General features: G+C 37.9%; 1 protein-coding gene across 1 annotated transcript in view; it reads right to left on the minus strand.

The window, feature by feature from the left end:
* Positions 1 to 22,142, minus strand: part of itpr1b (inositol 1,4,5-trisphosphate receptor, type 1b) — a 104,464-nt gene that overhangs the window by 29,382 nt on the left and 52,940 nt on the right. Inside the window, exons 44-52 of the mRNA XM_088338526.1 lie at positions 20,219 to 20,402; positions 19,182 to 19,444; positions 14,849 to 15,049; positions 12,399 to 12,509; positions 11,739 to 11,834; positions 10,303 to 10,437; positions 10,087 to 10,194; positions 6,957 to 7,188; positions 840 to 962 (exon numbers count right to left, since the gene is read on the minus strand). Of these exons, the coding sequence (XP_088194652.1) occupies positions 840 to 962; positions 6,957 to 7,188; positions 10,087 to 10,194; positions 10,303 to 10,437; positions 11,739 to 11,834; positions 12,399 to 12,509; positions 14,849 to 15,049; positions 19,182 to 19,444; positions 20,219 to 20,402 (1,453 nt within the window). The remainder of the gene's footprint in view (positions 1 to 839; positions 963 to 6,956; positions 7,189 to 10,086; positions 10,195 to 10,302; positions 10,438 to 11,738; positions 11,835 to 12,398; positions 12,510 to 14,848; positions 15,050 to 19,181; positions 19,445 to 20,218; positions 20,403 to 22,142) is intronic.

The following is a 22,142-nucleotide window of genomic DNA, read 5'->3' on the forward strand; positions in this document are numbered from 1 at the left end:
CTTTACACTCCGAGGACGACCACACTAGCTTTCAACGAAGATGAGGAAAATATTTTTAGCACAGAAAAACACAAAGCATACATTTGGGTGTGAGAACAACAGCGTTAAATTTCCAGCAATGGATGAAATTGCTAAATTTCGGTATAGATGAAGATGCTAGTTTCGCGTGCAGAAGACTTTTGTTTTCATATTCGAAGAAAACCATTCAGATTCTTGGCAAGCTCGAAACTCAACATTAAATTAAACACACTTTCGCACGTCTGTTAGAGTATGTATATCATCGAATGTGTAAAATATCATTAATATTATAATTATTGTTGTAAAAGGATAGTTGGATGTTTGGACGCGTCCTAAGGGATGGGCAGGGCACATGTATGATGCGGCAGGGGTAAACCAGAGAAAGCTGTCGGGCCCTGATGTTGAACAAAAGAGTGTGTTGTGTCATCCTGACCCGAGTGACATGGCCGCTTTCTTGTGTCCAGTTTCATCTGCAGGGACGAAAGCATGAGCAACTTAGGTGCCGAGGTGCCTACCTTGTTTGGGTGTTTGGGCATTTGGGTTGGCCATGGTCCAAAAATGTTTGTGTGTGTTTTTTGCTATGTTTTTTTCCTCGTTTTTATATTCTTTGTTATTGTATGTGTTTGTCTTGCTGTCGGTCACCCCTCTTGAGGGATATGACCAAGGGAGATAGATAGATAGATTTTGATTACAGTATATATGTTATATGAGCAGTGTTTGTCAGGGTCGACAAATCTCTAAAGATAAAAGGAAAAAAATAACTCTATATGTTCCAACAAGGAAGTAATCAAGACAAGAGAATGTATTCTTAAGTTGCTTACCTCCACCAAAGCCTTCCAGAGGGTAGAAGAAGCCTACAAGAAGGTTCATGAGAACAGCCAGGTTGAAAGAGATGCTGCTCCAGAAAGACATGTTCCTGGAGCACCAGTAGAGGATCGGTTGGGCTATAAGAACAATCATTCAAACTGATGAGGAAAATCAGATCTATTAACTTTGATAGATACAAAAATAGTTATATAGTTTTTACTACAACAGAAGTTAATTATCTGCACTGCTTATCCTCAGTAAGGTCGCAGGGGTACTCAAGGCCATCCCGGCCGACTTCGGGTAGCGGCCAGGGGATACCCTGAACTGGTTGCCAGCCAGTTGCAGGGCACACGGAGACATACAATTCACCCACTCATTCACACCCATGCAAGCACAGGGAGAACATACAAACTCAGGAAGGCTGGTAGCTGGATTTGAACTCAAGGCCTCAGGACTGGACGCGCTAACTACTCAGCTGCTGTTCTGTCCATATCTGAATCATGTGATGTTAATTATATTTTGTCATGCATACTTGTTGAATAATTCCAAAACGTCTGTCAGCTTCCTTTCATTGCTTCCTCTGTTTGTTCTGCTTCCAGATGTTTGCTTTCATATCTAAGCTTTTAATCAATCACAGTTCAGCCATTACTTGTTGCCAGAATAAGAAATCTACCCAGAGGCCTTTATAATCAGTTCTGCAGGCCCTGAGGCATAAGTGTCGATAAAGCTGCCGGTGTAGTAAATCAGATGTCAAGTAAGTGGAGCCAGGGCCTTCTAGCTGGCCTCAGGAAACGTCAGTGGTTTCACAAACTATGATTGGCTAGGTGGTGGTAACAGAAGTATCACAGTAAAAAGGTAAAGAAAAATATCCTCATGTCAACAGACATTTTAGCCCTAAATGAAATGAAAACTTATGCTATAAATACAACAGAACACACTCGACTTTCAGCATTAGCTTCGCTGGCTATAGAAACGGACTTCTTGATGGAACTGTAACACATGGATAATCTAAATGACAGAGTACGGTAATTTAAATATTATTGGGGATAGAAAAGAGGGTGGAACTTGTGCACGAATAAAAATTGTATTTGGTGAGTAAATGTACCTATACAGACGCTCTCCTACTTACGACCATTTGACTTACGTAAAACGGTACATCCGATCATTTTTTCTAGGATATGGAAAAATGTCCGGACATTGCTGCAAGTTAGACTTTGTATCGTGTGCACCTTTTTACGAGTACAGGACATTACTGTAGTGCTTCTATCTGCCACTACCGGCGTGTGGTGGCGCTGTTAGAGGTCACCCAGCATCGACCGTGAAGAAGAAATCCGCTTCCTCTTTCTAGTTTGTGTCTAAACATTCTATACCGTATCTCCAGCGCGCTAAGAACTTTGATGTTTTTATTGTTTAATATCTTGTGCATCCATTTGAAATGGCTGGTGTAAAGTGTAAAGAAGAGACTAGCTGTTTCTTTTGAAATTCATTTGTAATGAGAAAGAATGATGCGGTTGAGAAAATGGTTGGATCGCTTTTTTTCGGGCACTTTCTACCACGGAGGAAGTCGCCTAACTCTTTAAGCTCATCTTCCAAAAGTAAGTTAAACTTAACTTTATTTATCTTTATAAAGCATATTATTTTATCAAATGTTTATTTTTAAGTATAAAAGAATCCAGGTTACTTATACAAACCTTAAACATACAAAATATAGCACTGAAGCAACTTACGAACAAATTCAACTTACGAACGATCGTCCGGAACATATCTCGTTTGTAAGTTGGGCAGTGTCTGTACTCGTAAACAATATTGCAATTTCATGAGGTAATAATTGATGCTTTTTCATACTGTATGTGTCGTAGCTGCAGCTGCAGTAATCGTTTAAAAGCCATAAAACAGTCTGATTCATTCTGATGTAACACTACTGAAGGTATATGAACATGCCCAAAGTCCCATGATCAGAGTGCAGTCAGGAGATCAGTGCCATGACCAAAATAAGTTTTTTATGTTTTGCTTTAGGGAACCCCGTTTAAAATAGAGGAACCAAGGGTGGGGACTTTTAGAAGCTAAACAAAAGACGTCATCCGTGACAAAGGTTGAGCTTCAGTGGAAGAGTTTGCTCTCCACTTGTGCTGATTCATGTTGCTTAGAAGAAAGGTCTCGCTCTCATGGTATCGATGTAATCATCGTCTCGTACATTCTGATTACGGGACGAGCGACAACACGCTTCTGCGTCTAAAGCGGAACAAAGGGCGGCTGCTTCATTTAGTGATGCTAATTCTTAGAAGGTCAACTGGACCTTCCTGGAAATAATGTAAATTGCCTATCTTTGGAACTCTGTATTGTTAACATTAATGTTATCACTTTATAGAAGCAAGTCCTACAACAGTGCTTGTCCAGTGTGCTGCAGGAAATTTCCCAATTTCATCTTTTCCAAAAAGCACTTCATTGTTCAGTATATTTGATTTCTTCCAGTGATCAGAGAGGTAAACTAACATTCATCTGTATCAGTAGGTGGCAGTGTATTTCTTTTTTTTTTTTTAATATACTAACCGTCTGGTGCAAGTATTACGGGGAAATATATTTGATAATGTATAATATTGCAAAAAATAGTAAAATAAGTCAAACAAAGTAATAGTAGGTAGTTTAGATTATTTTTTTAATTTACAAAAAAGAACAGTAGCTAGTTCGTCAGAAATCATTTATTTATTTTATTTTTTTTGTAAAAAAAAAAGATACAAATACAGAGACTCCCCGCTACGTCGCGCTTCAGTTATTGCTGGTTCATTCAGTCGCGGGGAAAAATAAGAATAAAAAAAAAAAAAAAACAATGCTTCCTCGACCATGAGGAACGTTTCGACAGTCAGGATTCAAGACGATTGGACATTTGATTCGAAGAAAAAAAAAAAAAAAAAAAGAATGATTCCCGCACCGTCGGAAAAGCTCTTGGGAAATAACTCGCGCTGTCCAGTTGCCAGGTTGACTGCTTGAGAGGGAGGAATGGGGGCCGGGAGCAGCCAAGATTCACGGCCATCGGCCAGAACCTCTTGACATGAGATCTCTGATGCAGATTGACCAATTCATATTTTAGCGTCTTTCACACTGTATTGTGACCGAAAACCTGCTCTGCCTTCTTTTTGTCCCGCTCCGTCGTCATGCCGCCTAAACTTATATAGGATAAGTTATTTGTTACATGGTTGAGTGGTTATCGTGTCTGCAGCACAGTTCTAATGTCATGGGTTTAAATCCAGCCACCACCCTTACTGTGTGAAGTTTGCATGTTCTCCCCATGCTTGCGTAGGTTTCCTCACACATTCCAAAAACATGCATGTCAGGTTAATTGTCTCGTCCAAATTGTCCCTAAGTGTGAATGAGCAAGTGTGTTGTCCATCTCTGTGTGCCCTGTGACTTGCTAGCAACCACTTCAGGATGGCCCTGCCCTAAGATAGTTGGTATAGGCTCCCGCACGCCCCACGACCCTACTGTGGATAAGCGGTGCAGAAAATGGATGGATGAATTTACTACAAGAGAGTAGGCAGTTAAAAGCTTTGACTTCAGCCTACTCCCTTTGGTCACATACTGAACTTACTGTATGTATTGTGTTATTGTACTATACAATTGTTTTTGTGCATATATTTTCTTTTTGCTATTCAGTGTTTTTTTTTGCTGTGCCTAAATAAAAATCCACAGAAAAACAACCTAACACACAAAAACACTGCCAGGAATTCATTTATAATTTTTGATGGAATGTGTACTTGAGATTTTTTAATGAAAAATGGTTAACCTCATCTCAGAAATGGTTGCAAAACACTGCCTTAGAAAGAAGAATCGACTGAGCAGCCAGAACCAGTAATAATGGGCTACTGATTACCAGTAAGGATGACTGGTTCAGCAGATTAGTCCCAGATCATGGATCTGTTGATTGGGGATATATTTTAGGTGTTTAAAATCAGGATGATTCGCTTTATTAAGTCACTTCATACATATCTGATTTGTGTACGGTTGTCTTCTAAAAGCACTGTCACGGTTGCCATGGCGCCCAATTGACCCCTGCCGTGTAGCGCCAGCTTCTGTCACGGTTGCCATGATGCCAATTGGCCCCGCCCGTGGGCGCCAGCGAAACTCGTTGACAGATTGGCTCTCTGTCAGTATTTAAACGCTGTCCTGACAGTCGCCTTTTGTCGGTCCGTCTGCGAATCTCCATTTTTCCCGTGTTTTGGCTCTTGTTTTTCTCCTACCACGATCTGTTTCATTTCGTCTCTTTTTCATTCCCGACACCGTCATCGCCCGCCACAGAAGTCCCACTTCCGCGGCTGAGCAACCTACTCCCCGCGACCAACGATCTCTGGATCGAGTGTGCGCTTTTTCCCCAATAAAACTGCGAGTAACGTTACGCGAGTGGGTCCTATTTCCTGTTCTGGTCTCTGACATGCACAAAAACAATCCAGCTAAACATACAAATATAAAAAACAACAACAAAAAATTGCGTAAGCCAGTCTCATGGGTAGCACATGCAGGGCTAAGCATCCAATTGATTGGCTTAGGGCCAAAACTCAGATGTGAATAAAGCAAAAACTAAGCACCTGTTATCAAAACCTGCATGCTGCGTCCACTAATATCTCTCCATGGGTTCAATGTCACAAAGTGGCGAACCTAATCGAGTTTGAGGTTTAAAATTATCTTTTTAATGCGTTTTGATGTGGTGGAAAACAAAATTTTTACTTCCTATTGTGAATCAGATGACTATGCGCAGAATAGCTGCGTTATCTAATAACCAAGGCTTTTTGCCATTACCCAAAGGCAGATCTGGCAACTTTGTTGTTTCTCTGGCTTGTCTTGCGTAACATGTTTACAGGATCTGTAAACGTCTCAATGACAGAACAAGTACGAAACATCAATAAATGACACGATCAGATTAAGATTAAATTCCAGAAGGCGTTATGCCCTGCAGCGTGAATTGGATTATTTCCACATAAAATTGTGGGGGGTGTCCAAATTATGGCTTGGGCTGATTTGTTTGGTCCACCATTGTTTTACCGTGGCCCCTGCAACATTTACTACAATACATATTTTAAGTGGCCCTTCTAATGTTCTGTTTTTCCAGACGTCAACCTCAATTAAAAATGTTTGAACCCTCCGGCTAAAACCATATACAGACGCTTCTCTACTTACGACAATTCGACTTGCGATAAACGGCAGATACAACATTTTTTTTGGGGTGTTGAAAAATATCTGACATTTCTGTAAGTTGGACTTTGTATCGTGTGCACCTTTTCCCGAGTACAGGACATTACCGTAGTGCTTCTTTCCGCCGCTACCGGCATATGGCGCTGTGAGAGGTCACCCAGCATCCACCCGGAAGAAGAAAAAAATCAGCTTCCTCTTGCTGGTTTGTGTTTAATATTCTCTACTGTCTATAATATATCTATACTATCTTCAGCGCGCTAAGAACTTTGACATTTTTATTGTTTAATATCTTGTGCATCCATTCAATATGGTTGGTGTAAAGTCTAAAGAAGAGGCGAGCCGTTTCTTTTGAAATGAAAGCTTTTTTTCAGCCACTCTCTAACACGGAGGAGGACCTTTTGAAGCTTATCTTCCAAAAGTAAGTTACGCTTCACTTTATCTTTATAGAGAATATTATTTTATGAAATGTTTTTTTTTGTTACAAAACGGTACAGGTTACCAATACAAGCCTTAAACATACTTATATAAACCTTAAACATACAAAATATAGCACTGAAGCAACTTACGAAGAAATTCAACTTACGAACGGTCGTCTCGTTCGTAAGTAGGGCAGCGTCTGTATTGTGTTTTTGGGTTGAAATATAACATTTATCAAATATCTTTAGTACATTGTGAACCGTCTATTTTCCTTTTTTTTCAAACCATTTCATGTTTTTGACAAATTGTGAGAAGTCAGTTTCAAGTAATCTAAAATTTGCTTCAGATATGGTGTTTTCCATGTGGAGTGGGGTGACAGACGGGTGAATCCCAGTGCAAATTTAGAGTCTTCAATAATGGATTACTCAATATAAACAGCTGTCTTTTAGCAAAGCCTGGAGAGATATGAGAGGAAAAGGTGTATACATTGGTAACTTAAAGGAATACTGTTGTTTCAGAAGAACACGCACAGGGAACGGTGTTTGTGTTACCAGTCGCCTCTTGAGTACCTCGCAGCTTCTTCTGCCAGTTCATCTCATTAAAAAGGTCCTCGGAGCGCAAAAAGAAGTCGTTTATCTTGCTTCCTTGCTCGTCTCGCTCCGTGGTGTAGTACACACGCAACTTGGACTCCTGAGTAAGGAACTCGCAGATGTTGGGCACGGGGAACACGATCTGCTCCATCGTTCGATCCAAACGGACAATCTGGACGAATTGGCAGCCAAGATTCAGGTTAAGATTTTGTTTTGATGTATTACACAAGATACTCTAACTTTTTGCAGTGCGCTGTAAAACGTCAAACTCAAACATTTAATTACAAGTGCAGAAAAACAATGGAATAATAGCATTTGTATGTCGATCGATGATTTAAATAATAAAAATGGTAAGAAAATTAACAAATTATTATCTTTTACAGCAGTGGTCCCCAACCATTTCTGTATCATGGACCGGTTTAATGTCTATAAATATTTTCAATATAATGATTAAAACTTTATTTGGAACATTTTATCTATCTATCTGTCATATCCCTCGAGAGGGGTGACCGACAGCAAGACAAACACATACACAATAAACAAAGAAAATAAAAAAGGGAAAAAGTAGCGAAAAACACATAAAAAATTTTTGGGCGATGGCCAACCCAAATGTCCAAACACCCAAACAAGTTAAGCACCTCGGCACCCAAGTCGGTCATGCTTTCGTCCCTCCAGATGAAACGGGACACAAGAAAGCAGCCACGTCTCTTCTGTTCAACAGCAGGGCCCGACAGCTTTCACTGGTTTACCCCTGCCGCATCATATGGGTGCCCTGCCCACGCCTTAGAGTGCATCCGAACAACCCACATTTGGAACATGAGCAAACAAAATAAAACAAAAAACTGTTTTAACGTAACATGTCCGAAAAGGAAGAAGCATGATAACACTAATAAGCCCATATCTACCGTGTAATCACTAGACCACTAGGGATGTAGATGACATCGGAAAAGGCATTAGATGTGATGTCATCATCACACTATTTTTACCCACAGTACAAGAGACAATAGTTAGAGAATGAAGAAAACAGAAAGTTGTCCTAAAAGATATGGACGCGAGAAAGCGCGACGAGGGAAACAACTCCTTGGTGTATCTGATGATGAAACAGACTTTGAAGGACATTAAATGAATACATTGTAAATGTTATTTTGGCATTGTGTTTATAGTTTACATATTCAATAAGTGATTTTAATAATGGCCTATAGTATACAACGAAGTGGTACTGTGAGATAAAATCTAAAGCCTTTCCCGATGTAATCTATATCCTTAGTGTATAAGTTTAAACTTTGACGCTCTCACTGCCGTGATCCCGGTTCGATTCTCGTTGCATCAAACAATCAGATCAATCATTGCTCAAATACAGTAATATATTATCATAAAACCTCATGTATACTGTGCAGTCAAATCTGGGGTTATTTTTTTTGGATGCAAAAAAATGCCTAATACACAAATGAGTGTGGTTTAAGCAAAAAATTGAGGGTATTTGCTTTTCCATTCTATGCGGCCCGGTATCAAAGGACCCACGGCCTGATGTTTACAGACCACTGTACTACGACACTTGACTCAAGATACTCAACTTTTGTTTACCAAGCACTACAAAATGTCAAACTCCAACATTTAAAAACAAGTACAGGTAAAAAATAAATCAATACCCTTTTTTTGTCAATTAATAGTCATATTAATAGTTGTGTGTAAATTACCGAATTACGATGTTTTTTACAGGACCAAAAAATTTCATTTTCTTTTGTAATTTGCATCATAAGTCATCTATTTTATCTTTAAATTGTGTGATTTCTGTCGGGTACCTTGCAAGGCTCTTAACAATGATTTATATTTTGTACTAGTAGCCCATTTGGAGTGAATCATAGATAGATAGATAGATAGATAGATAGATAGATAGATAGATAGATAGATAGATACTTTGTTCATCCCCGAAGGGAAATTCACATTTTTCCAAAAGACAAAGAAAATACAAACATGTAAACTACAAGTAATAAACACTAATTACAATTAATCATTATTTTAGCCCCACAGTAACAATTTTTCCAACAAATCAGCTCGAGGTTTATAAACCTGGTTTTTGTAAAGAGTAGATGCATGTCGCTAATACTAGCATTATTTATTGTTGACACAGGTTACCCTAAAATATTTTTTACTCCACTTATTGATAAAAATTTGTCAAACAATTTATTTTCTTTTCTTCTTGTTTTTCCAATAATAATAAAAACGAACAAAAGGCACAGATGAGGCAAATAAAGGACAAATGAATGTTTATTTTTCTTATTTTATAAAACATATTTCTTGGTTCTTAAAGAAAAGGGTCATGTTTAAACAGGGCAAAATTATTTGTCAGCAGAACAAAATTCTAAGGGATGGGCAGGGCACCTGTATGATGCGGCAGGGGTAAACCAGTGAAAGCTGTCGGGCCCTGCTGTTGAACAAAAGAGTGTGTTGTGTCACCCTGACCCAAGTGACACGGCCGCTTTCTTGTGTCCCGTTTCATCTGGAGGGACGAAAGCATGACCAACTTAGGTGTCGAGGTGCCTAACTTGTTTGGGTGTTTGGGCATTTGGGTTGGCCATGGTCCAAAAATCGTTGTGTGTGTTTTTTGCTATTTTTTCCCTTTTATTTTCTTTGTTATTGTATGTGTTTGTCTTGCTGTCGATCACCCCTCTTGAGGGATATGACCAAGGTAGATGGATAGATAAGCTGTAAAACAATTTGTGTACAGGATTTCTCTTTTTTTTTTTTAAATATTGTTAGACTGAGCTCATATTGCCTAGTTCCGCTCTAATCCGGATCGTCTCGGTCACTGGTAACCGATGGCAAGCTCATTGTAGATTGCTCAAATTGTCAAGAATTCTTGTTTACATAACTTATCTTTGTTTTTATACTACATAGTAATCATAGTCTTGCTGAATATAAAGGGAACTGCAATTATTAATAAGGGGAGCTTTTGGCCTAACAAGTAGAAAAATATTACATTTCTATTTCTACCCTACTGATTAATTAGGGCAATCTGACGCCAAAAGACCACAGGCGAAACAATTGAGATGAACCAAAACAAACTCACCTCAATCTGAGCAGTGTGTTTCGCATAGAACTCAAGTGCCTCGTCCCCCTCTCCGTACGTGCCTCCAGGTTTCAACATAGCTTGCAGTTCCTTGTTATGCCGGGCCAACTTTATAAAAAACAGAAACCAACAGTGGCGATGATTACAAAATTCTATCATTAAGCCAGTGCAAAAATGAATGAACGCAACACTTGTTTCATGTAAATGCGCTCTTACTTGATGTGCCAAGATATAGATATTATGGCCAACATTTCGTGGTGATGCAGAGTGCTCCTCTTCTTGCTCTTCTCCCTCCTGAGGCTCTTCCACCTCTATCTCACCCTGCATGTAGGCCTTTTTTATCACTTCCACCTACACAAGAAGAACGTCAGAAGAAATCTGCATTACCTGCAGCCGAGTACATATTGGTAGTGAGCTGTCGGCAAGGCCTTCTCTGCTGGCCTAACATAAATGGTCTGCATTTATATAGCGCTTTCCAAGTCAATGAAAACCTCCCAAAGCGCTATACAATTTGCTCCACACTTTTCCCTTTTACACACTAACTAACCTATAGCAGCGTCAACCATGCAAGGCAACTACCTGCTATCGGGGCCATTAGAGATTCAGTGTCTTGCCCAAGGACACTTCGACATATAGCACGGAGGAGCCGGGAATCGAACCTGCGACCTCTTGATCTCTAAACCAATGCCGCTAGACATCATTGTCATAATTATCAGTGTAAAAGTATAAGTTTCAATTTGTTCAAAGTGTATACATGTTTATAATGACTCCTAATCATTTGGAATTTTTATAATATATTTTATCCATTTGGTTACACTCCTTTCAGTAGTTTCAGCTCAGGGGTTTTTATCCAATAAGAATTCAGCTTGCATGTGTCGTCAGCCCGTTTGAAATCTGCCCAAGATCTTCAGAATCAACAGTGCTTGTGTCTGAGCACTGCAAGTGAATGAAAGATGTAACTGATAGACAGCTGCAATAGCTAATCAGATCCAAAGTTTGGGACAGTAAGGCCAGCTAGAAGGCCTCATGTTGAACGTGACAAGGGGCGGTAATGCACCAAAGTAATGGTGCCAACCAACGTTAACTTGAAGAAGAAGATGAAGTGATATGTGCACGTATTTTGACTGGATGCTCACTTGAGTTACGCGAAGGCAGGGAAATACGGATCAATCAAGCTTCATCATAGTTTTTTTAGGTTAAATTTTTAAAAAATGTTTCATGTTGAACATGTTAACCCACTATGACTTCTGGAGATGACAAAAAAGATTTGGTCGCAGATATACTATTTTTAAGATGGACCTTTCAAGAGAAGCAAGATCTCATGGGGAGGTAATACTTTGAGGACAATTAGTTTGGAATTCTCTTATTTTTAAATATTTGCATTACTATGTATAGTGATACATTTTAATTGCTGACTCATGTTAATTGATCTTCAAATCTGCAAAGACTAGCCTGCGTTGTACACAATTAAATCAATTTTACTCTCGGTCTTGCGCACGTGTGCTTCTGTATGACATTTTTCGAACCGTGATGCCAAAAATGATAGTAATTGAATAAATATTTGGTAAAGTCGGACTAAGTAAGGCATCACTGAAGGCCTTGGTGTGAAACGCACGCCCTGCCACTGGAATCTATATGACGTGACCACCTACCAGCTCTTTAGGCCTCATGTTGTATAGTATCCTTTCGGCATTCTCGCTGTCATGACGACTCTCCATAATGGCAAGAAGAAGCTTGGAAGCGTTATTCTGTGAGAAGATTACAGCGAAAAGTGGATTAAGATTACAAATACAATTAAATATAAATGTTTAAGTCAGTTTACAAAGTCAAATTTCCAAAAATATTTGGAGTAGTAGGATATTGAATTCACTACCCTAACCCAATACCCTCAAAGCTAATTTGGAACCATGCAAAAATGAAAATAAATCATAAATAAATACAATACAAACATATTATAAATACATCTATTAATTGTATTTAAATGAATTATATATATATCCCATGTGGGAGACCAGTTTGTAAATAATTTTGTGTTGCAGTAACAGCAAGAAATACACTTCTTTTTTCCATTTTGACCTGACGATATGTTTTGAATTTCAAAATAAAACAATTAAAATAATCCTTTTAAAAAGCAAACTTATGTGATATGGCATATCATTTTGCAGCTTTTAGGTATTAATTCTCTTCTTTTAGTTCTTCAGCAAAACTGCAAAAATAATCATAATCCGCTATGTTTATTTATTTTTCTGATTCTAAAGAAAATCAGTTAAATATAGTCAAGAAGAAAAATGATCTGAATGATAATTACTCACTTTTAGTTCCAACACCAAGTCCATCCTCTTCTTGCCTAACGGATTGATGTCATTGAGGATAAGTGCAATTATAATGTCAATGCCGTTGCATTCATGAGTGGCGATGCAGTTCTATAAGGCAAACAAAGACCAGTACAGTAACTCGGTTAACCGTGAAATTCATAAGTTAAGACGCAAAACCAATTAGTCAAGGTTTTTCATACGAAGAGGCTAAATGTTGACGAGCACATAATAAGGTCAGTCAATCACACAGATGAATTGATAAAGTGAACCCGTGTGACTTGGTGTTAAAAACGAGGAAACAAATTGAAAGTAAATGAAACTATCACAAAACATCCATCCATCTTCTGCGCCGCTTATCCCCAGTAAGATCGCGGGAGTGCTGGAGCCCATATCCCCAGCTTTCTTCGGGCAGTGGAGACAGAGACAACACACTCCCTCATTCACATCAAGGGACAATAAACCTGACATGCATGTTTGTAAAATGTGGGAGGAAATCGTAGTGCCTGGAGGAAACCCACACAAGCATGCAGAGAACATGCAAACTCTGCACAGGAAGGTTGGTAGCGGGATTTGAACCCATGATCTCAGAATTTGCCACGGACATGCTAATGACTTAGCTGCTGTGCCGCCTATCACCAACCATAGTATATATTCAAGAGTCTTTTTCACTGTTCTAATAATTAAGTATAGGCACATCATTAGCAATGCATTTAATGTTCAATATATTTTAACGAACATAATACATACATACATAACTATATATATATATGTATATATATATACATATATATAAAAAGAGATTGAGCGCCCAAGGGCAGTTCCTTTCGTGACTGATATGCATGTAAATTTGGATATCACACAGCCTGCAGACTCAGTCATGTGCTGAGAAGGAAGGTCACATTTGCTGACTGAAGGCCCACTTTGTACTGTTTTGTATATCTCAGTCAATGAATGTCACTCCTCATAAACATTTGCTTTTGTTTCCCTTTAAAGTAATCTTTTAAGAAAGGGGGATCAACGAACCATAAACGTAAAGGGACAGCGTGTAATGTTTGACAACTACATGTTGCTGTGCTGTAAAGTGCAACTGGAAAAGGAGTGCTGAAATAAAGAAAAAATATAAACTACGGAGACTCTTAGTGGCCATTTTTTAAAACACAAAAAGAGAAAAAATGATGAGGCAAGAGGTTTGCTGTGTTGTAAAGTGCAACGTAAAAGGACTGCATATAACACGCAAGAAACAATACAAACTACGACAACTTTAAGTGGATATTTTACAAAACCAAAAAAAAGAGCAAAGAGAGAAAAGGCAAGAAAAAACAGGAGAAAAAAGAGAAAACTGATGAATTCAAGAAAGAGGGAAAGAGAGACACAGAATAATCGAAAAAAGAAAGAAGGAAAAATCGGAAAAAGAAGTAAATAGGAAATAAGAGATAATAGAAATAAAAATGGAATCAACAATATACAAACTTAAAGGAACAGTGTGCAATATTTGACCACTACATGTTGCTGTATTGAAAAGTGCAACTAATAATGAGTACTAAAAGGAACAAAAAACTACAGAAACTTGGACCATTGTTCGAAAATGTATAAAGAGAAAAAAAAGGAGCAGGTAAAAAAAAGAGAAAAAGCTGAATCAGAAGAATTTAAATAAGAGAAAATTTAAAAAAAAAACTGAAAACATTAAGAAGTAATAAGCAGGAAAAAAGAAAGAAAAAGGTTAAAAAAAGAAGGGAAAAAATGATAGTACAATTCAAAAAATACACAAGCAAAAGGGACAAAACACAGAGAAAAAGTCAAAGAAGAAATAAAAGGAAAAAAAGGGAATGAGAAAGAAACAGAAGAAAAAGTAACGAGTAAAAAAGAAGTTAAAAGTTAAAAGAAGGAAAAAAAAAACAATGGATAAAAAGCAAGAAAAGAAATGAGATTTTTTTCTGGTGGTACCCGTAGCAGCAAGGTGGATCACATCAGCCCCCTCGCGGTGTGATACAAATTTAGATCCAAATTCCTCCAAAAACAATTATTTACAAAATGGACGTTTATATGGTATCCCGTGTTTTCTTATTGTTCCAATAAAATGGTTTTGTTTTCAATGAACGCAGTATTTTTTACACAAAATATTACACACTGTCCCTTTAACTCCACTTATTTACTCCAATTTACTTTAAAATCAGTTGATGGCAAAATCAAAGGAGCAAAGAATCTTGATGATAAAAGTCTGTCGGTGCGTATAATATAGCCCAAACAAAAACCTACAGTGTTTACCAAAATAACAAAAAGCAATGACGTAAATTGAGATCCTTGGTTAAACTGGAAGACATTTCAACATTTCACTTGGAAATAAAAGGTTACACAATAGGTTGGGCAGCTCACATTCAAGAGACTCCCCTCATTGCATAATCTTGTGCCACAAGTGAGCAAACTATGAGCGTAAATGTGTTCCTCACCTGGTTCTCGTGACAAGGACCTTGACAGTATTCAGTGAGACTTTCCACCGTCTGGTTGATGAGTCCCACGTTCTTCTCGTTGATGTACAGCCCAAGCAAGCCCAGACCTCCTGTGGTGCTGCCGCAAATACAGTCCAGGAATTGAAGCGTCTCGCAAACTAGGTTGTAGTTGTTCTTGTTGTTCTGATTGCGGAGAAAGTTCTGGAGACAGAAATCACAGACATAACTGCTAACCAGGGACGATTTTACCTTGAATCAATGGAACCTTATTTTGAACAGGATGAAAACAAAACTACAAGTGAAAAAAAAAGACGATAAACCATAACATAAACAATGGTAACGTACATGAACGAAAAAAATAGGAAAAAACACATGCTTACTCAATCCTACCCCCCAACTTCCCTAATAATTGTCCAACAGATATGTATTTACATGTAACAAGTACCTCATATAAATATAAATATTCACAGTCACTTCATCATCATCATCATCATCACCATCACTATTTTCAACATCATCATTATCATCATTGCTGTTTCCAAAGTTCTTCAGTATATTATATATTAAGAGTATCAATTACAATAACAATAATTCTCATTGGTGCTCATGGTGACAACTCGCTGTTTTCTGGTGTGTGTGTGTGTTCCATCAAACAAAGTATATGCGGACCTACTGCTTGAGGAGGTCCGCCATTTCTAAGTGTCCAAAACTGTGCATTAAAACGACAAGAGATGGGAGCTTAAGGCTAATGCCTCCAGCATCAAGCTCCCGCTTGTCTGCCCTAACTATGAGTTGTGCAGTAAATGTCTATTTTGTGTTCTTAAAATGTATCTATGTGATTGTATCCCCACTTTTTATTTTTTGTATTGTTTTCACTATCATCACCAACATCACTACATATAGATCCAGATTGTGATGAATTTAGATAATATAATGGTGACAGCAAAATAACAGCAATAACAATGTTTAACAACAACAATAAACATAGTAGTATAGTCGATTATAATAATAATAATAACAATAACAATAAAAATAATAGTCATGATAATGGTTATAATAACAATAATAATAGCAAACTGAAATAATTAGCTTGACCTTTCTATTGACTGTATAAGGCTTCTGCTCACTGACTCGCTTTGGATACTGATAATAATGATAGCAATACAATAATAGTCACACAACAGTTAGAGTAATATTAATATTTATCATTATCATAGTAATAGTAATAATGATATCATTTAAATTATTAGTTTTACCCAATATTATTAGTACAAGTAGCTAAAAATCATTCAGACACCAATAACAATGTCAATAAAAACAACAATAGTGATCATAACAGTTGATCATAATAATAATTACAATAGGTTAAGAGGTTCAGAGCTTTTGGGAGTGCTGAGCACCCGTAGTGTCTCGCTTGTTAAAAACAAGGTTTTCATTTCACTCAAAAAGATACAACATGTAAAATTTAATTATGAGATTATCTTAATTAACATATTTTACTAAAGGCTTTTTAATTCAACAAAAATAGCAACTGTCAGAGACCAGAATCAGAGACAGGACCCACTTGTGTTTGTTTTACTCAGCTTTATTTAGAAGGAGGAAAGGGCTTGCACCCACGATCCGGTGATCGTCAGTCACGGGTAGCAGATCGCAGTGTCGAGAGCAGGTAAAGAACAGGTCGATGGCCGGGACGGTGGAGCAGAAACGTAATCGGCTTCAGAAAAAGGGTCGGCGCCGAGAATCAAACGGGAATCAGCACAGGGTTAAGTCAGGGGTCGAAAAGTGCTTGCCTAGCGTGGGGCTGAGGTTCGCAGACAGACTGACACTTGTTGACAGGAAGACAGGGGTTTACAAAGAGATGAGCGGCCAATCAGTGTCCGAGGCCGTTGGCGTCAAAGGAGCAGTAATCATGACACCAACAAGATCTGGCCCTACTGGCAGAAAACATCCCTCATTTTCAGTGTTCCTTTGTTCAATTTTAAAATGAAAAAGGAAAATCAATAAAATGAGAAGGATTTCCCGACATAATTACGAGATTTTAATCAATAAAGAAGTTAAACGTGTTGTTAAATTATACATTGTGTAATTTTTGAGTAAACAAACACGCTTAAAATATGTAAAAATAAGACTAAACGCATGATACTGAGTTGCAAAATGCTGTTTGCACAGTGTCAACACAGTTTTGAGAAATTGGCAAACATGCTGCTCATTGTCATGAACCGGAACAGGATCAGGACCCAAATGCGTGACATTTCTCACACAAGCCTTTTAATTTACGGGAAATGGGGAGCTATGCACGTTAGGCAGCAGTCTGGCGTGGAATTATAGGACGAGATTGATAACAATTGGCCGAGTAGATATCGGACAGATGGGGTCGATACAGGACAGGACTGTACAGACATGATGGATATCAAAACAAGACATCGGAAATAAACAGGACAAACTAGACGCGAACTAAACTGTAAACCGATATTAAACAGCAGGTCGGACAGGATTGATATCAAAACAGGATATCGAAATTAAACAGGACTAACTAGACAGGAACGAAACTGGAAACCGATATTAAACAGGAAAAAATAAACGGGAAAAGAAAAATACCGGACAGGAAATACCAACAGAAAACAGGAGAGAGTCAAAACCCACGTCATAGGTTAATTGACAGACTGACAAAGGAAGAGTGAGAGCACTGAGCTTAAATAGACGGCCAATCTGTCAATGAGCCGGAGCTGGCGCCACATGGGCGGGGCCAATTGGGCGCCAGGGCAACCGTGACACATATTTGGCATTATTATTTAACCAATTTGAGCTCATTGTTTAATTAGAGTTTTTAGTAAAACAAGGGAAAATGATTACTTGAACAAGTACTATAATATCTTATATATTGACCATATTTAATGATAGTTTTTTTAAGTAATATATTTGGAATAGATTCAAATCAGAAAAATAAAGGAACTAGAACATTTCTCTGCATTACAATTGCCTCGTTTTTCAGATTTTAGCAAAACGTAATTCTCAAAATGAGCAAATATTTACAAAAACTGTTTCTTTCCTATTTTAAGCATTTTTGTATATATTGGAAAGAGTAATCCTCCAATTTGCATGGCAGTTCAGTTGCCTAATTCAAGGAGGATTTATTTTCACTTGATTAATAAGATAAGGTAAAATGAAATTCATAATTAGAAATGTTTCATTTACTGTATATATTCGTGTGTTGTAATACTTTTTTTTACCCCAAAAAAAACCCAAAAAGTTTGTGTAGACTTAATAGATGAGGTTTGGTGTTAGTATTAGTATTACCGTATTTATGATAATTGATCAGTCGAAAACACCCCATTGGACGAAAAGGGAATCAAACCCAAGTGGCGGCCGTGAGCGCGCCAGATCTTAACCACTAAACCACCAGTTATATAGATGACATATGAAAAGGCAATTGATTTGTTTTCATTATCACACAATTTCTATTCATGGTACCGGATACAAATGTAAGAGAATGGAGTAAACAGAAGTCCTGAAAGATATAAATAAAGGCCAAACAAGCTAATAGAAGCAACTCTTGGTGTATCTGATGAGGAATCGGACTTTGAAGAAGATTAAATAAATATGTTGTAAACTTTATGTTGGTATTTATAGTCTTGGTGTTGTCACTGAAATATTTTAATCATGCGTTCAACAATATTTGTTACTTACAATAGTTTGAGCTGAGAAAAACAATGTTAAAAGAAAAACAAGGGTTGCACGTTATACACGGATAAATGTAGTCATAAATTGTTTTGAAAATATAGTAAAATGACTCATATGTGGTATCGAAGCACAAATTTTGTCTGGTTCATAATAACAACAGGTCATAGTGAAACCAGACAAAAATTTCGCAAACAGCTGCAACAAGAAGTTCTGCAATCGGTGCCTATTATCAACAGGGTTTCATTTTCAAACTACTGAGTATGTAGAAATCTTGTCTCATCTAAACTTATATATAAATCCCTATTTGCGTATGTGTGTTTTCATACGTGGTTTTTATGCTCCGAAATGGCTTAACTGATTTTTAGTGAAAATTTATAAAGTTTTTTCAGGCTTCTTGGAGTGTTTTTGGCTAGGTTTTGTGTCAAGGCACCTTCAATAAATACCATCAACATCTGCTTTCGCGTACAAGCGGCTGTGCGGCTCTTAGGAACTTCTTAGTGGCTCCCCGGTGCTTTTTCACCGAACCAAGCCCCAACAACCACAACCAAGGAGAATACCCAGCAACACCAAGCGGGCCAACACCAGGCTATTATGCTTGTGAACAAATAAATAAAACATTTGTAAGATAATAGGTGACTGCACATTGACAGACCTGAAGATCCCTGTTGTGGTTCTCGCACAGCAGTTGCATGAGACGCAAGATGGGCTGCATGATGGTGATGATGACGCTCATCTCTCCGTCCTCTTGACCCTTTTCAGCCGCGGCTGCCGAGGAACCGTCGGCTGCCGCTTGATGCTCCTCAGCTTCAACTTCACGACGGTATGTTGTAAAGGCCTTCTTGGTGACAGCTGAGGCTTCGACCAGTTGCTCTTTGGCCTCTTCCGTCACCACGGTCACCTGTGGCGTGTCCTTAACTGACCGCAACAATCAAAGTCAAGCACTTCAAACAAGTCGAACGATTCGTTTCAGGATGGTGCTTGTAGCTTGAAATGCCATAAAACGAGCACATTTTCCTGATATCAGATGATTTAAAACAAATTGGTCCAGTCCCGTCCAACCAAAACCATACAAGTGAATCCAACACATCTTCCTGATCAATAACTACGCATTCAAATAGTGTTTAAACATAAAAAATACAGTGATAAGATCAATATAATGATATGAACAAAATAAAATGAGTCCAGGAGTGTGTTTACCTGTCAACTTATATGTTTTGGATCATTTTACATTGTGTATGCTGTATAATAATTTTAAGAAAACAAAACAAAAAAAGAGTTGTGTTTGTATGGTTTATAATAGCTTGATAAGGAGGATTTGCAATCATTAAGAAGGGAAGCAGATGGCGGAGGTTGACAGGTATGAGATTGATAGACTGTTGATGACACGGAAGCACTTACTGTACTATTAAAAGTAAAGTTACTGTAACTTTAAATGAGCGCACACTCAAAGAGTTTTTCCGGCATAATTTTGAATTTACATTTTCCTGTCGTCGGCTAGATTGTCTGCGCAAACTGGACGAGCTGATGCTGGCAGTAAGCAGTCACGAGAGGTGAGCGGTCTCTAATGGTAGCCTCTGGGACTGCTCGTGAACTGGACTTTGATTTTTGTCAAACAAACACTCGTATATCGAAATTCTTAGGTTAAGAGGTGCTCGTATACATTTTTGGAAATACTCTCTGGTTGCTAACCTTTGTTGCGTGCTGGCGTGTCTTTGTCCGGGGTTTCCTCATCTTTCCTCTTGTTGCCAAGGTCACTGGTGTTCACTGTCACAGTAGCTTTGATTTCCTGCTGGGCCAACTTCATGCGCTCATTAAACACCTTGAAGAACTTCTCGGATTTGTTGTCGCTCGTCAAGCGCTGGTAGAATGAGCGCTGAGGGGAGAATGAGTTTGTGGTTGATTTTTTTAGCAGGAATTAAAGGTCAAAAATCCGAACGCAAGACCTAAATGACACTTAAGACACTTGATTGAGTTATTAGAATATGACAAAAAGCCTAGATTTAAACATTTCCATTGAGGTTGCAGATCGAATCTCAGGGAGAAGAGCATTCCACAACCCGAATGGATAACGCTCTCGTACTTGCGGATCTCTTCTTGGGTCTTGGGATCACTAGTAAACCAGCATTTGTAGAGCAAAGGCTCCGGACCGGAACATAGGGCGAAATAAAATCTGAAAGATATCAGTGAGGCAGGCCTCCAAATTTCAGCAGTTTAGTGTGGCAGATTCCTCCCTCGGAAGATAAAGTTGAGTGTCATCTGCGTAGCAATGGAAACTGATATTATTCTCGCTTCCCAATGGAAGCATTCTAAATGCTGAAAAGAAGGGGGACAAGTACTGAACCCTGCGGAACACCACAGGTAACACTTAAGGGCTCAGATGTCATTTCACCATATTTAACACAGTGCGTCCTATCTGAGTTGTAGGATCTGAGCCATAAGAGTACGGTTCCTGAGAGACCACTCCATTTTTCCAACTGCTCTACTCTGCGCAATTTGTAGCGTCAACTTTCTGAAATGTATTACGAATAAATCATATTTAGCTCATATTCGCATGACTATTTTTTTAGTTTTTTTTTAAAAAGCAGGGAACATTCTGAACTATTCACGGATACGGCATGTTGTAATTTGATCACCACCTCAACAATATTGCTTGTTGTTTTCTGTGCTTAATTTACAAACTCAGAATTACAGAAGTGGATAATAAAAAAATCGTTTTTACATGTATTTGTTTATTTAGTATTATTATTGTTGTTGTTGTTGTTTGCTTTTGTCTTTTAAGTAATGGTATTTCAGAGGCTTGTATGTTTGGGGGGGTTGCATCTTTATCAGTATTGAGCATACTGTATCATATAATTGCGAATATTGAATACCGCTAGTTTTTATTATCTATTTTTTTCTTTACAATGGGGAGGAAAACAAAACCATGTACGACTCTGTTATTTTGAATGATTTTTTCCATCAATAGAAAATTTAAAAAGTTAAAGAAAAAAATAGAGTAGATAATAGCTTTTAAATTAAAAGAATCATGTTTTCAAGTCAAATTATCTTGTTCAATGGGCAGAATATTTTTCAAAGACAAACATCTTGTAATTCTTTGCCTAATCACACAAAACTTTAGCCCTTGATACAATTATAACTTACCTTTGACGCAATGCACTTTTCTTTAAAAATAAAATATATTCTTGTGAAAGTGATTACCACCCGGAAATGAGACAATTGGAGCAAAACACCATGTCTTCACAGGTATAGAATAAATAAAATGGTCAAAAACTGCAAATAATTTGACTAGTATGTGTCCTTTCATTATTACTTTTCTTATTTTAAAGAAATATTTGTAGTAAAATACGATTTTTGGAAGGAATTAATTCATGCAATTTTAAAACATACCTTTTGGTATGTTGGTAAAACAATAACAATGATATATAATCCAACAAGAGGAAGTCCCTGCAATGTACAGTAAAATAAATTGGGTTGACTTTTTCTTTAAGGGTAGTTATCCATTCCGATTCTAGTTGGATAAGAATGCAGATCATTCTTACAGGAACAACAAAACAAGAATTGATACATTTCTAGAACAAAGACCTCTAGGCCGAGCATCGATATTTCAAATTTT

The sequence above is a fragment of the Urocampus carinirostris genome, chromosome 6, assembly GCF_059441175.1.
Source record: "Urocampus carinirostris isolate Australia breed hairy pipefish chromosome 6, RoL_Ucar_1.0, whole genome shotgun sequence".
Lineage (NCBI taxonomy): Eukaryota > Metazoa > Chordata > Actinopteri > Syngnathiformes > Syngnathidae > Urocampus > Urocampus carinirostris.